The sequence below is a fragment of the Gracilinanus agilis genome, chromosome 4 (genome assembly GCF_016433145.1).
Source record: "Gracilinanus agilis isolate LMUSP501 chromosome 4, AgileGrace, whole genome shotgun sequence".
In the NCBI taxonomy this organism is placed as follows: Eukaryota; Metazoa; Chordata; class Mammalia; order Didelphimorphia; family Didelphidae; genus Gracilinanus; species Gracilinanus agilis.
Window position 1 is genome coordinate 515,462,499 of NC_058133.1, and position 15,129 is coordinate 515,477,627.

The following is a 15,129-nucleotide window of genomic DNA, read 5'->3' on the forward strand; positions in this document are numbered from 1 at the left end:
GGGGGGCTCCTTTAAGAGGGGGACACAGAGGATCTGGGAAATGTCCACAGGATGGATGGAGATGATCTTGGTGGCTTTAGGATAAGAGGAGGTCTGAAAAAGAATTAGGTAAATGTTAGTTTTCCAAAGCAGATAGTAAGAAACTAATAGTTTGGAGGGGGGGTGAGGGGGGAAGAAACTAATTAACTCAAGGAGGCTGCCGTATGCATTTTCCTGAAGTCTCAAAAGGGTACTCAGGGATTCGGATGGTTTAAGAGAGGAAATTAGGGATTTTGCTTAAGGGAATTGTAAAGCGTTTGATTGTCTCTGCGTATGCTGGGGAATGATTTTGTGAAGCCGGATTCATAAAAAGAGCCGGAGTATAAAATATTTAATTCTAAAGTGAGGAAAACAGTGCCGATAACAAGCAGGCGGGGTGGGGAGATCATTACTGAAGGATGCCAGGATTATTGGTAGTTTAAACCCCACTTAAATTGCATGAACTTTTAATACAGTAGAACCACATTATAATGCTATTAGACAGATTTAGAGACACCGTGGACCAAATGACATCTTCATCCCCTGCCCCATCCCCATAAATGCTGCATGCAAAAGCAGCCTGCCGGTGATGAGGCCACGGCCAGAGTTCCTGTTTTCCAAGGGCTTTCTCCGGAGCAATTCTCACGCCTTCTCCAATAACTAAGCCTGGAATCCGGGAATTTTGATTCTCCAAGTTCAGCCCCAGCACCACCCTCCTTCTGGTGCCCATCATCCACTACCCACGCCCACCCCTGGCGCTCAGCTGCTAGAATAGCCCCTCCCAAGCTCCACTTGGGTTCCTTGTTTGGATTTCCTATATGTACTCCGATGTGTGCTCTTGCCTCCCCTGTTAGAATGGAAACTCCTCAAGGGCAGCCTGCTTCCCTTTTGTCTTTGTCTTTCCAGTGCTCGGTCCATAGTTGGTACTTAATAAATGCTTGTTGCTCGATTGAGGCCACGTTGCTCTTCTGTAAACTAGCCTGGATGGGGGCAAGTCCATAGACCTTTTTAAGCACTTACCCTGGGCCCAGAGCCATGGTCAGCTCTGGGTACATAAAAAAAGGGAAAGAATAGTCCTTGAATGCCTGTAGGAACTTTTACCTTTATCATCTGGGTAATGGGGAGGGTAGGGAGAAAGCTGGATGTCTGTGGGTAGTAAGAGGAAAGTCTTTAAAAGGAGAAATGGGGGGCAGCTGGGTAGCTCAGTGGATTGAGAGTCAGGCCTAGAGACAGGACGTCCTAGGTTCAAATCTGGCCTCAGACATTTCCTAGCTGTGTGACCCTGGGCAAGTCACTTGACCCCCATTGCCCAGCCTTACCACTCTTCCACCTAGGAGCCAATACACAAAAGTTAAGGGATTTTAAAAAAAATGAATGAATGAATGAATAAACAAATAAACAAACAAACAAACAAACGAATGAATGAATGAATAAAACAAATCAATCAATAAATGAATGAATGAATGAATGAGTAAACAAATAAATAAATAAAAGGAGAAATGCATACATGGAAGCCATTATTATGAGAGAGGTGGAGGCAGCAAAGGTGGGTTTGAATCCTGGCTCAGCAACTTCTTTATAGTGAGGATAAAATAATACACTGGATCTGTGATTTTCTCACTCTATGTACTCCATCGTCTGGTGAAGATTGTAGCCCAGTGGCACCTTTACACCTTGTACAGTTCTAGTCAGATGCTCCAATCTGTTATCAAAATGCATCTTGTGTGCAGCCTGCCCATTGTGGATGGCTCTTGTCCATGCTTCCCATGAATCCTCCACAGGGTTCAACTAACATGGTGGCAGGTTTCATCATGTTCCCTTGACTTGTTCCTTTGCACGGATCCCAGAGGAACACGTAGGCTTGTCCATTGGTTATCCCTCATCCTCACTAGGTGGCTGGCCCATTTTTGCCAGTTTTTTGCCGCATTTTGCCCATCTGCTTGTACTATTCCCTCCAAGACTGCCTTCCATCTCCTTCCCCAATCTTGTATGTACCTAATCATTTACTCTCCCATTAGCATGGCGAATAAATAACTAGATACACAAATACTTTGAAGGCATCATCTGTATCCCCAGCATGTAGCACAGTGCCTGGCATAGAAGGTGCTCGATGAACATTTGTCCTTTGCCGACTTTCCTGGAAGACACTTGCCTCTTGTCCCGTGTGATTGCTGGTGTCCAGAAGACGAGCCTCTGACCCAGAATGAGGTCATTCTCTTCAACCAGAGAGACCCAGAAGAAGTGATATCACTGGGGATATAAACTGGGGATCAAGGAAGCAGCAAATCTCTAGGTCTGAGGACTAGCCTAGTGGAGCAGCTCGCATGCTGTTTCTTGGCAAGGAAGCAGCAGCGGTGAAGAAGATGTGAGGTGAGCAGTGACCTCGGATTAGCCAGGCCATGTGATTATGTGTCTTTTCAACCCACTTTCAGTATTTGATCAATAATTGTGAATTAATATACAGACTCCAGAGAATTTTAATTTCAACTGGCCTTTAGAAGTTGTGCATAATTTCCCAAAGGCAATTCAGCCTCCTTCTCTCCTCCTCTTGCCCAATTCTAAGCTGAGCTCACTGTTTCTTTGTAGCATCTGTCCATGATAAATGGACTGGGAGAAAAGCTCTATGGGTTATCTGTCCGACTGCAGAGCATTTTCTGGACGATTGAAATTCTTCATCCGCTTGGTTTTTCCTATGTGGATAGCTAGTCGAAACTCTTTCAAACGTCTACAGATCTCATTTAGGAAACTGCACTGTTCTGGGGCTTTATGTAGCTGACGTAATGCCACAAGAGCATCTATAGAACTTCATCTATAGGGAATCCCCTTTCCATTTGGATTCTGTGCTGGACCTCTTCCATAACCACTGAGGAACACCTTGGATGAACATTGGGTTTTATACAGCAACTGCTATTAATAATCAGATTTATTACTCATATCTTTAAAGGACTCTGGTGTGATTGATACATCTGTGGAAGACATCTTATAAGCAGGAAGTCTTCAAGATGGCATTTTATACTTCCAAATCAAATGCTTTTTGACAGTCAACAAAAGATAACCACAGAATATGTTTTTTTTTCTGTTTCCTTGCTCTCTGTGGACAAACAATAGCTCAATAAATAGCCAACCTTCTAGGAATAAGATTCTGATGCTTGGCTAGTCTTTGTCCTCAAAAAGCTGACAAAGGCTTTTTTCAGTTACATGTAGAAACAATTTAAAAAAAATTTTTTAAACCCTTAACTTCTGTGTATTGTCTCATAGGTGGAAGAGTGGGAAGGGTGGACAATGGGGGTCAAGTGACTTGCCCAAGGTCACACAGGTAGAAACAATTTTTGATGATTGTTTTTTGACATTTTAAAATCCAGATTTCCTCCCTTCCTATCCTCCCCTGCTCCCTGCAGCACTGAATAGTCTGATATAGGTTATACCCACAATTTCAGGTAATACAAATTTCCATATTGCTCATTCCATGATAGAAGACATATATCACACATACAATAGAAATCTCATGAAGGATACATAGTGGAAAATGGCATTTTTTTGATCTGCACTCAGATTCTAATAGTTCTTTCTTTTGCTGGAGAGAGCATTGTCTTCATGATCCTTTGTGGTTATCTTAGAGACTTGCTTTGCTGATAACAGTTTAGTCCTTCACAGTTGATCATTATAGAATTTTCTTTTACTATATATATTTTTCTCCTGGTTCTGGTCACTTCGTATATGTTTTTCCAGGTTTTTCTGAATTCATCCTGTTCATTGTTCATTATGGCACAATAGTATTCCATTACAACCATATACCACAACTCGTTTATCCAGTCCCCGAGTGATGGATAATCCCTCAGTTTCCAATTCTTTGTCAATACAAAAAGAACTGCTAAAAATATTTTGGTGCTGGTGTTGGCATAGGCTTTTGATAGCCTGGTCTTGAACACTTTCTAGCTCTGTAGACTTGGCTCCATGGGCATAGACTTAGGATTTAGTGTCCCCCCTTTCCTCCATGCTCTTCTGAGGCACTGGGAAAGACCTTGATTGAAGACTATCGGTCATCTCCTGTCATAAATGTACCAGTGAGGACCGGAGGCAGACTTCCACTGGGACTTTTAATATTTTGAGGGGATCAGGACAAGATTTATTTAGTCTATGTCTGTACACCCTTTCCCTACTTACTTTGGCTTTTATTGGCCACCTCCCTTTCTGGTCATATATGTTCTCAATGATGCCTCATGTCACTCCTTGGTTGACATTCATCATGCCTAACATTCCACATCCATTTTGCACCTGATATGAAGCTTTCTAGTGCCTTCCTGGCCACTTGTAATTCTTGTTCTTGTGGCTCACAGCTATGGAACATCACTGCAAAATGTTGATGTTTGAGAAAAACTTGAGCCTTGGCAGCAGACAATAGTTGGGGGTCTTTGAAGTGCTCTGGAGCATTCCCAATAAAATTTAAGCTTTTTCTTTTGTATTTTGATTTTTGTGCCCCTACGACCTCATCCTAGAGCCTTGCTTCTGGCTTATAGTTCACCTTTAGAGCTCACTTCACTGTCCAGCTACAATATACAGCTAAGATTCATGTTGAGTTTGATAGGTGGACTAACTGACTATGGCCAAGGCATGGGCCGCCCATCCAGTTATATGCTGTATGCTATAAATATATTAGATTTATATCCTCAGAGTCTGGTAGAGAGCCAGACATAGAGTGTTTGAGGACTGCTCTTGGGAAATATTCATTCAGTCATTCATTCAACAAACCTTTATTCTTTGTGTCATGCACCAATAATAGGACCCGGGGATAAAAAGACAAAGTGAAATACTCACAGATCTCAAGGTGTTTACTGTCACACATTGGGGGAAAATATGTATTCAGAAAAGTAAATAAAAGTATCAGTTATGATGACGATAGCCAGCACTGATCTACTATGTGTCAGGTCCTAAACTAAGGACTTCTACCGATATCTCGTTTGATTCTCACAAAAAACTATGCCACTATTTTATAGTTAAGGAAACTGAGTAAGTGACTTAATCACAGAGCTAGTACATGTCTGAGGCTGGATCTGAACTCAGGTCTTCCTCATTCCAGGCCTAGAACTCTATCTTTTGTTATGACCAATGGACCCCAAGTACTAAGCAATTTCCAAAAGAAGGCTCTGGAAGTTGTGGGTGGAAATGCAGAAACACTTCCTGTAGGCATAACTGCCTTCATTTACTTGGTTTTTTCCCTAAGGAAATTACTAAGCCAATCTCCTTTGAGTGACTGTGCAGTATCTCTTTCCTATGTCCCAGAAACAAGAAAGGGGGAGCAAAAGGGGATGAGATTCCATTCGGGGGTGTCCTGGGATGTGTGTGATTAGAAATTTGAAAGCAAGTTGCTTGGGAGTTAGCACAATGCCAAGGCTGTGGAGGAGGGGGTGGGACAGTGGGCCTCTAATGGAAATGAGGGCATGGGGGCTTGGAGCCAACCTGGTAACAGAGCCACATTAAAAGCATGGTGGCACATACAGAATGGTCTTGGCATGGAACCTGTAGAAGGGTGAGATTCGGGGATGAATGAGGTTGTCAGGGTGGGAGATGGGATGGACAGACTCCAGTGATTTAAAGTCAAATACAAACCAGATAGTTTTGTTTCCACTTTTAATTGAAAGAGCAGTTTTCCTGAGAGCAAGTAATTTGAGGTCCTCAGCTAATCCCCTCACAATCCCCGAGTGCACCATCATTCGCAATCAGTGCCGCCATGCCCCAGCGCTCTGAGCCAGCCAGAACCACTAAGGGAATTCAAGGGATGTTTTCTAGTCACCAGTCTCTGATTAGAAGCCCCTCCATCCTCTGAAGGCTTTTAACCCTAAGGCAGGGAACTGGTTCTGAGCTCCAGAGAGATTGTGACTTTACCAAGTTGGTTCAGGGATAAGAGTCAATATCAAAGTCATCCATTCTGTCTCATGTTCCAGAATCCCAGCTCAGGCTTCTCTCAGCCTGCTGCAATAGCACCTTCTCTCTTTCTGATCTGGGGGCAAGGAAGTTCTTTTTAAATAGTTATTTTTATTATATCTTATATTTATTTATATATGTGATATCTATCTTATTTTTAAATGATACATTTTTTTAAAAAGGCATTTTCTCCAGACCTGACAAACACCCCCACCACAATTCCCAGTTGTCTCTCCTAATAACCCTTACTCATATAATGAACTTTATTTCTGTTCCTATGGGACTAGAATTTTCTTTACTGTCCCTCTGTCCTGCCCTAACTGAGCTGCCAAGAAATGGCCATGCCTGGGGGCAGCTGGGTAGCTCAGTGGATTGAGAGCCAGGTCTAGAGATGAGAGGTCCTAGATTCAAATCTGGCCTCAGACACTTCCCAGTTGTGTGACCCTGGGCAAGTCACTTGACTCCCCCATTGCCTAGCCCTTACCACTCTTCTGCCTTGGAGCCAATACACAGTATTGACTCCAAGATGGAAGGTGAGGGTTTAAAAAAAAAAAGAAAGAAATGGCCATGCCTTTAGGCACTGGTGCCTTATTCCTGACCTGGACAGAGAGATCTCCAGCCTCCCTGGGCTCACCTTCTGGCCACCCAGGGATAAGCAAGGCAGGTGTACTCAGTTGTGCTCTGATATGGCCCCTGCCTTCTGTTGAAGCTCAGTTACAATGAGACAAATCTTTGAAGCTTTGAAGTCAGTGCCACCCCCTTCCGGCTTGAACCTCCTTCTTCCACAGAATTTATAGACTGTGTCATTTTGCAAAGAGTAACCAAGAAATCCCATCTTTAAGCCTGGAGCATCCCCTTCCCACCCCTACCCCCATTTGCCAATGCACACTAAGAAAAAGGGCTTCCCTAGAGACAGAGACTGGTCCTATGAGATTATTGGTAGAGGGAATTCACAAGTGAGGAGACTCCCTCTACAAATTCAGATCTTCGTGTTCTTTGAAATTTAGTCTTAGAGAATTGCCTGGAAGCTTCTGGGTCTCATCATCAACAAGGCAGTAGATAGATATTTTCCCCATTCCTGACAAACTCTCACCACTACCATCCCCAGCCAAAGAGATTCTGCACGAGATGGAGAGAAATCATAACTGAATCCACAGGACAAGAAAGTGAGAACCTCAACTGAGTCAAAGAATTACTAAGTAACACTAGAAGGTGTTCGTCCTTAAAAACTTCACTTAGCTCCCTCTTGGACAGCCTTCATGCTTCTGGAAGAGATGCACAAACCAACCCATAGGATTGTTTCTGGGACCTAAACAAGTATTATCTCCTCTTGCTACAGGGACTGCTTCCCCTGTCTGCTTTCTACCCTATGAGGCATTTGTTGGTTCTGCCCAGCCATATGTGGAGAAGAGAGAGATCTTCATCTCTTATGGTTCATTCTCTCTGAGGCAGCCCAAGGCTACAGAGACCCTGGCTAGTCAGTTATTTAATAAATTTTAAGCACCTACTCTTATATCTGCTACAAAAAAGGGTGAAAAGTGGCTTCAGTCAACTCAAGGAGCCAAAGGGAAAATGGGGTAGAGTCCCAGCATGTGTGGTGGTACGAGGTTTGAAGGAAAAGATATTGGAACAGTGTTCAGGTGAGTTCTCTCCCCCTCCCCTGGGTAGTTCTGAAGCTGAGGGAAAGTAAATCCCCAATTGTAGGAGGAAGTAGAAGCAGCCTTAGCTGAGGTCTAAGGGGACCAACAAAAGGGAAGGAGTAAGAAAGTGAATGATGGGGCTGTCTTTGAACTCAGGTCTATCTGAATCCAAGTCCAGCCTTGTTCTCTTCTCTGCAACACCTTGCTGACTGAGAAGAAATGGGTCAAACACATTATTGCTGCCTAAAGACCTTGAAGGACAGAATCATTCAAAGAAGCAAACTGCTTAAGGCAAAGAGCATAGAGATGGTGGAATGAAACTCTTTTTTTCAAAGTAAAATTATGCTCTCTGTTTATAACTGAGTATTTAAGCACAGAATATGTGTCTTCAAATATATTTCCCTTTAATCATGTATTTAAGAATCACTTTTTGCCCCATTTTTATTATACATTTGCAGCAAATGGGCTTTTTGCAAATGAAGCATCCATCTGTGAGCCTTTTCTAACACTAGAGGGACTCAGATGTGGTACGTTGTGGCTGGAGAAGCATTTGTGTTGTTGTGTAACTTTTGATTGTTCTCTCAGACAATCTCCAATAAACTCCTCCCCTTTAGAGTGCCTTCTCAACATCTAATATTTTTTTTTATATCTCTCTGCTGTATCTAGAACATTTTCACTTGCTACTTTCCCCGAGTCCCACCTTGTTGCAGTCAGAAGCATCTCTCTCCACCTTATTTTGTTGTAGAAGAGGAAAGAGTCCAGCTTTTGTTGCAAGCTGTTCTCTGGCATCTGGAAAAGGGGAGGTCACTCATGACAGTTATGAACTTGGACCTCATCAGTTGTCCCTGGAGGCTTCCTCTGGGTAGATTTCAGAACCGGAGCTCCACACAATGACCCGTGTGTCTCTTATGTCTGGAAGTTCTCCATGGTTCTGACAAATAGTCCCAATTACATTCCACACATGCTCTGTGAGTGTCAAGGAAAGAACAAGAAATGTCAAATAACCACCAGAGATTACACTGTAGTCTTTGTCCAATTGGAGTTTCCTAAGCTCTGACACTACATTCAAGGGCACACTGGTATCTTTGCTTCTTGTATCATCTTTTCTCAAGTAGAGGAATCTGTTGAGCAAGTATTTGCCTTTGGCATGTCCTGCCAACCAAAATTTCAGGGCAAATTTGTCTGACTTGTTTGAGGCATATTGAAGACATTTACAACATTCTTTGCAAGGCAGCAGGAATGAATGTCTTCTAAGAGTTTTCAATAAAAGGGTCCTTCAGTGAGGATACTAGACAAAATGTGTGTGGAGGTAGATTTAGCTTCCTTTCCGTTTTCAGGTTGAAGCAATACCTCATTATATCTAGGTGTCAACTATATGGCAGAGTTTTATTGAACTAAAGACACCACCAGAAGCTATTCCACATACTTTTCAGGGATATGTTTCTTCCATAGATAATGTCACGAGTACAAATAAGATCAATGAGTTTTTCTAATTCTTCTAATGTAGCAGAGCACTTAGCATCACCTATTACTCACTAGCCTTTGGGATTTGTACATTTGTGAATGTTTCTAAGCTCACTAAGTAAAATTTGTAAAGAAGAAAATGGGACCTTTGTCATGGCATGGTCTGCAGAATACGCCGTAGGGAGATATTAAAGACTAATCATATTTAACTGTTGTGAACATCCTGGCATTGCTTGAGAAGCAACAGTCCTTTAAGTAAAGACCCTCCTAACCTTTCAGACATCATGAGTCTTCATCTCTTTTTTCCTTGATCTTGGATCTGACAGGGACCACATTGCTTTTAGATCATCAGCTATGGAAGAAGTTTTATTAATAGGCTCATCATCACTGGAATCAGATGAGAAATGGTCTTTCTCTTGGGTTTTACAGTTGTAGCATTGATACCATCAAATTCCCATTTGAAAGTTCACCATTGAATTAATTGGATAGGATATTTCTTGTTAGTTAAAAATAATCTGTTCCCCAGAATTCAGTATTTGACAACTGCTAAGAAAACTAGAAAACAGTATGGCAGAAACTAGGCACGAACCTGCATCTCGCATCATACACCACGATGAAGTCAAAATGAATCTAGAAATAAAAGGTGATGCCATAAACCAGTGGTTCCCAAACTTTTTTGGCCTACTGCCCCCTTTCCAGAAAAATATTACTTAGCGCCCCCTGGAAATTATGAAACTATTTATTGAACTCAGAATAGAATGTAATACCAAAAAAGTGTGGCCATCACCGCTCTCCTGGATTGCTGCAGCAACCACCAGTGGGCGGTAGTGCCCACTTTGGGAATCACTGCTGGCATGAACAAATAAAAGGAGCACAAAATAGGGTACCTGTCAGGTCTATGGATAAAGAAAAATATGTGACCAAACAGGACATAGAGAACATTGCAAGATATGAAACATATCAATTTGACCACACTAAATTAAAAAGAGTATGAACACAAAACAAATGCAACCAAGATTAAAAGGGAAACAACAAACTGTGGAGGCGGGGGGCATTTTATAGCAAGTATCTCTGATAAAGGTCTCATTTCTCAAATTTATGGAGAACTGAGTAAAATTTATGAGAATATAAGTAGTTTCCCAGTTGGTAAATTATAATATTTTATATGAACAGGAAGTTCTCAGATGAAGAAACTAAGACTCTCTTCACTCACATGAAAAAATGCTCCAAATCACTATTAATTAGATAAATGCAAATTAAAACCACCTCATATTTATTAGACTGGCTTGTTGGAGGGAATGTGGGAAAACTGGGACACTAATACACTATTGGTGGAGCTGTGAACTAATATAACTATTCTGAAGTACAATTTGGAAATATGCCCCAAAGGTCATAAAACCATTTATACCCTTTGAACCACCAATACCACTACTAGGGATCTATCCCCAAAAGTTCAACAATAGGAGCCTCCTTGTGCAAAGATATTTGTAATAATTCTTTTTGTGGTGACAAACAATTGAAAACTGGAGAAATCTCCACCAATTAGGGGAAAGCCTGAACAAGCTGTTGTATATGATTGTCATGGAATGCTACTGTGCTATAAGGAAGGACAAACAGAACAATCATAAAAAGAAAACCAGGAAAGAACTATAGGATGGGAAACAAAGTGAAAAAAGCAGAAATGGGAGAATATTATACACAGTTCCAACAATAATTGGCAATGATCAACTCTGAATAACTTAACTATTATTAGCAATACAAGGTCAACTCCAAGAAATTCATGACACAGAAGGCTATCCGCCACCATAGAAGGAACTGATGGATTCAGAATGCAAATTGAAGTGTGCCATTTTTCATTTTATCCTTCATGACTTTTCTTTCTTGTATAAGTGATATCTTTAACAACATGATGAATATGGGAATATGAAAAATAAAATAAATCTGCTAATTAGAGAATCTATTTGGACCTTTTTTTCTGTAAGGATGCAAAGAAAGTCATATTATTATTACGACCAAATTATAAGCCTTGAAAAAGATGAAAAACAAATTAGTGAAAGAGTAGAGGGGCAATTAAGTGGCCCCATATAATTTGATATAACATCAATCAGAGCCACTTGCTTTCATAATATCAGTATTGCTTCATTGGAGCAGCTAGTGGTACAGTGGATAGAGTCCCGGCCTGGAGTCAGGAAGACCTAAGTTCAAATCCAGCCTCAGACACTGTCTCTGTGACTCGTGGCAAGTCATTGAACCTTGCTTGCCTCAGTTTCCTCTTCTGTAAAGTGATCTGGAGAAGGATATGGCAAACCACTCTAGTATCTTTGCCAAGAAAATCCTCAGTGGGGTCACGAAGAGTCAGTCATGACTGAAACAACTGAAAACAACAAAATAATGGAAAATAAACACAAAGATAAAATTGTATTTTCCTCTCTAAATATATTTTTGCAAAGCTTTATAAATGTTTGATGAACTCTACTGGTGCTCCAACATGAAAAGATTAATATGAACAAAGGAATATCCCCATAGAAATAAATATAGGAGCATTTCCTCTTATTTAGAGCAAAAGCATAAAGTATTTACGCATGTGTCATTTGGCCCATGTGGTCCTTATAGTTCGGACCACATGTTTTATTTCTTTTGTTATTTGAAAGGTGTTTAGATGTTAAAGAAATATGATAACAAAAAGAGAAAAAGTCATCTAGTATGGAATAATCGTTCCTAAGCCTTTTCAAGTTTCAAATGTCTATTTTTTAAATTTATTTTTGCATCAGTTGACACCCTGGTCCTTCTGGTGTTTAAAAAAATGACCCCATTGTTCTTATTGGTGGCGAGTAAGTCATGACCAGACTTATTAGCACTGAATATTCCCAAGGAGAGACTGTTCCTGGGAATACTGTGCTTTGTTGGTGGCTTTATGAATCACTGTTCTGTCAGGACAGCGCCATTGGTCTTTATCTTGAAAAAGAATCCTTTAAATCCCCTCCCTCAGCCCCCCTCCAAACCAGCAATGTTTGACCCGCTTATCACATTCCCTCATGCAATCTTCTACCCCTCAATTCACTCGGAAAACTCTTCTTTTCAGCTCCTTAAGAGCAGAGTTGATTCAATTTCAAGGAAAGGCTAATCATTGGCACCAGTGACAGCTCCCACATATGTAACACTTTATAGCTTACAAGTCACCCCTCACAGCACCCTGGTGAAGTAGGTAGTGAATGGCTATAATTGCCCTTATTTTACAGACGAGGAAACAGGGCCCCTCGGGGAGTCTAGGAGGTTGCCCCAAGATCACATAGCTAACAGGGGCCAGAGCCAGGTCGTTTGAGTCAATGGCAGTACTTTTCTCACTCTGCCACACTGACACGGATGAAATCATGAGCCTGAGAACACCCTTTCCTAGCCAGAAGAGCGACTGCAGAAATAAATTCTCCTTGGATGGGAAATACTGGGAAGACCATTGAAAGCTACACCCCATGTATCAGAGAACACCCTTTGGGGGAGTTGAATGTTTCAGTCCACCATCTGGCCTCCCTCTCTTGGGGACCTGGGACTTATTCTCCTCCTTTTCTCTTCTTTTTTTACAAAACCTTTACCTTCTGGTCTGTTATCACTTCTATGACAGAAGAGCAGCAAGCACTAGACAATCAGGGGTAAGTGACTTGCCCGGGGTCATGTAGTTAAGGCGATGGTTGAGGCCAGATTTGAACTCAGGTCCTCCTGACTATAGGTCTGGCACTCTATCCATTGTGCTACCTGTCTGCCCCCACTTATTTTCATTGGCCGAAATTTCAAAGCCTTGGAAGAGATGGATGATGAAACTGATGTATCTTCTGGGGAATTGATAAGCAGGGATGGGATCGATTGAAATAAAAATAAAAGGAACTGCCATGATTGTACTGTAGTACACACATACATGCACACACATACACATATCTTCTCGTTTTTCTGGGTAAATGAATTACATTTAGAATCTAGGATATAGTAGCATTATCGATCTAACGTGGGTCAAGATAAGGTTTAGTAGCCATCAACAGTATCAGAAGCCAAATACAGCACGTTGGTGGTCCAGAAGTCCAGAAGACCTGAGTTCAAATGCAGCTTCCTATCTATATGACCCCAGGCAAGTCACTTATCTGCCATCTGCCTTGGTTTTCTCATCTGTAAAATGGAGAAAATAATAGTACCTACCTCCCAAGGCAGTTACCAAGGATAAAATGAAGTATTTGTACAGTCTTTAAAATGTTAAATAGCTCTATAAGTGCTGGCCATTATTACTATGAGAACATGTCTCCAAGCTCCGTTACTCACTGGTTTCCACACAGATGAACAAATACAGTTTGAGATCTGAAATTACTCAGCTGAGCTGTCCCCACCGATTTCAGTCCAATTCCATCGCTGTTTCCCTTTTAGATGCAGGCTCCCTAGTACTCATGGTTCGCCCTTCAAAATGTCACACTATGAGCTCCTTGAAATTTCTCCATGTGGCATTTGAAACCCCCTTTTCAATGCAAAACTGACATGATTATGAAAAGTATAAACATCTGAGGCCCGGCCCGGGGACAATTTAGCCCATAACATACAACGTTAAGGGGTTTTGTCCGTGTGCTGGGTCCTCGGGACAACTTCAGTCTGTTCAGAGTGTGTTTGCACGGAGAGGGGTACTCCTGAGTTTGTCCTTGGAATTACTTCTGCCTTCTGTTTAGTTTCCCAAACCTGTGTTTATCCATTATGTGTCCTCGCATTAAACAAATTAAAGTGATTTGTGCTTCCGTTTTTATTCTGAATGTCAAACACAAAGTCACTTTATATTGAAAAGGGGAGGAAGCCTATTTTCATTTAAAGGAGACTTTCTCAAAGCAGAGGCAGAGCCTGTCAGTACTGTGAAAGAGAGGAAACCTGGCCTTGTTTATATCCAATTACTTTTCCCATTAGAGACCTCATTTTCAGCCTGCTGATATAAAGTGAAAATAAGGCTTGTGATCACCAGTCATTTAAACAAATATGGTAGAGTCAACAATGCAGAAGTGAATTAGGGTTGGCCTCGGTGGGGATATTCTGAATCTTTAAATGTGCTATTTCCTCCCTTTAGGAATATGACCGGCTTCTTTCCCGAATACCCCACAGAAGAAGACGGGGGTTCCGCGCTTATTTTTTCTGAAAAGACCCCACAACAGGTATGTTAACAGAAAAATGGAAATGAATGAAGGAGGGTTTTTTCTTTCAAGTTCAAAACAAGCCAGCTTGAAAAGTTACCAACATAGACATTATAATTAATATTTCTTTACGTTCCAATCCTCTCTCAAGGTTCACTAGAGTTTATCTTTTAGATGTGATTTTAATTCAAACTGAGGATATATACTGTCCCTTTCCTCTTGGCCAGAGGCAGGGGGCAATGGATGTAGACCAGCAACGTCAGCCATTGTGTTAGCTTTGTTGAACTGATTTTTCCCCCTGTCTTTTTTATTTATTGCAACAGATGGCTCTATGGGTAGGGTAGCAGGAAGGGATGTAATTGGAAATGAAGATGATTAAAAAAACAAAATTGATAAAACTTTTTTTTTAATTTTTATTTTAAACCCTTAACTTCTGTGTAGGCAATGGGGGTCAAATGACTTGCCCTGGGTCACACAGCCGGGAAATGTCTGAGGCTGGATTTGAACCCAGGACCTCCTGTCTCTAGGCCTGACTCTCCATCCACTGAGCTACCCAGCTGCCCCTTGATAAAACTTTTTAAGATCAATTCAATCTCGTTCTTTATTTTTCTTTTAGAAGAAATGCAATAACTCGATGTTCATTTTCCCTAGAAAATTACATAAAGCTCGTGGGGTTTGTTGATGGTGTTTGGGGGGGGGTGGGATTAGATATTCTCACCTATACTGGGACAGTTGGTGGACTCACTAAATATTACTTAATATGCTCCTTTTTCTTAGTTTGCCCTTTGGCATGGCGACCCCATGAGAGTATTTAACATTAGGGAGATATCCGTATCTTCAGAAAAGTTCTCTGAGATTTTTCTCTCATGAAGCTATCATTGAGTCTACTAAAAACAAACCAGAGCCATCTCTCGCTGTGTTTGTGCAGGAATGGG

General features: G+C 41.4%; 1 protein-coding gene across 1 annotated transcript in view; it reads left to right on the forward strand.

The window, feature by feature from the left end:
• The window catches only part of IQCA1 (IQ motif containing with AAA domain 1), a 266,158-nt gene that overhangs the window by 122,967 nt on the left and 128,062 nt on the right, over positions 1–15,129 (forward strand). The window contains exon 10 of the mRNA XM_044675690.1: positions 14,131–14,215. Within this exon, the coding sequence (XP_044531625.1) occupies positions 14,131–14,215 (85 nt within the window). The remainder of the gene's footprint in view (positions 1–14,130; positions 14,216–15,129) is intronic.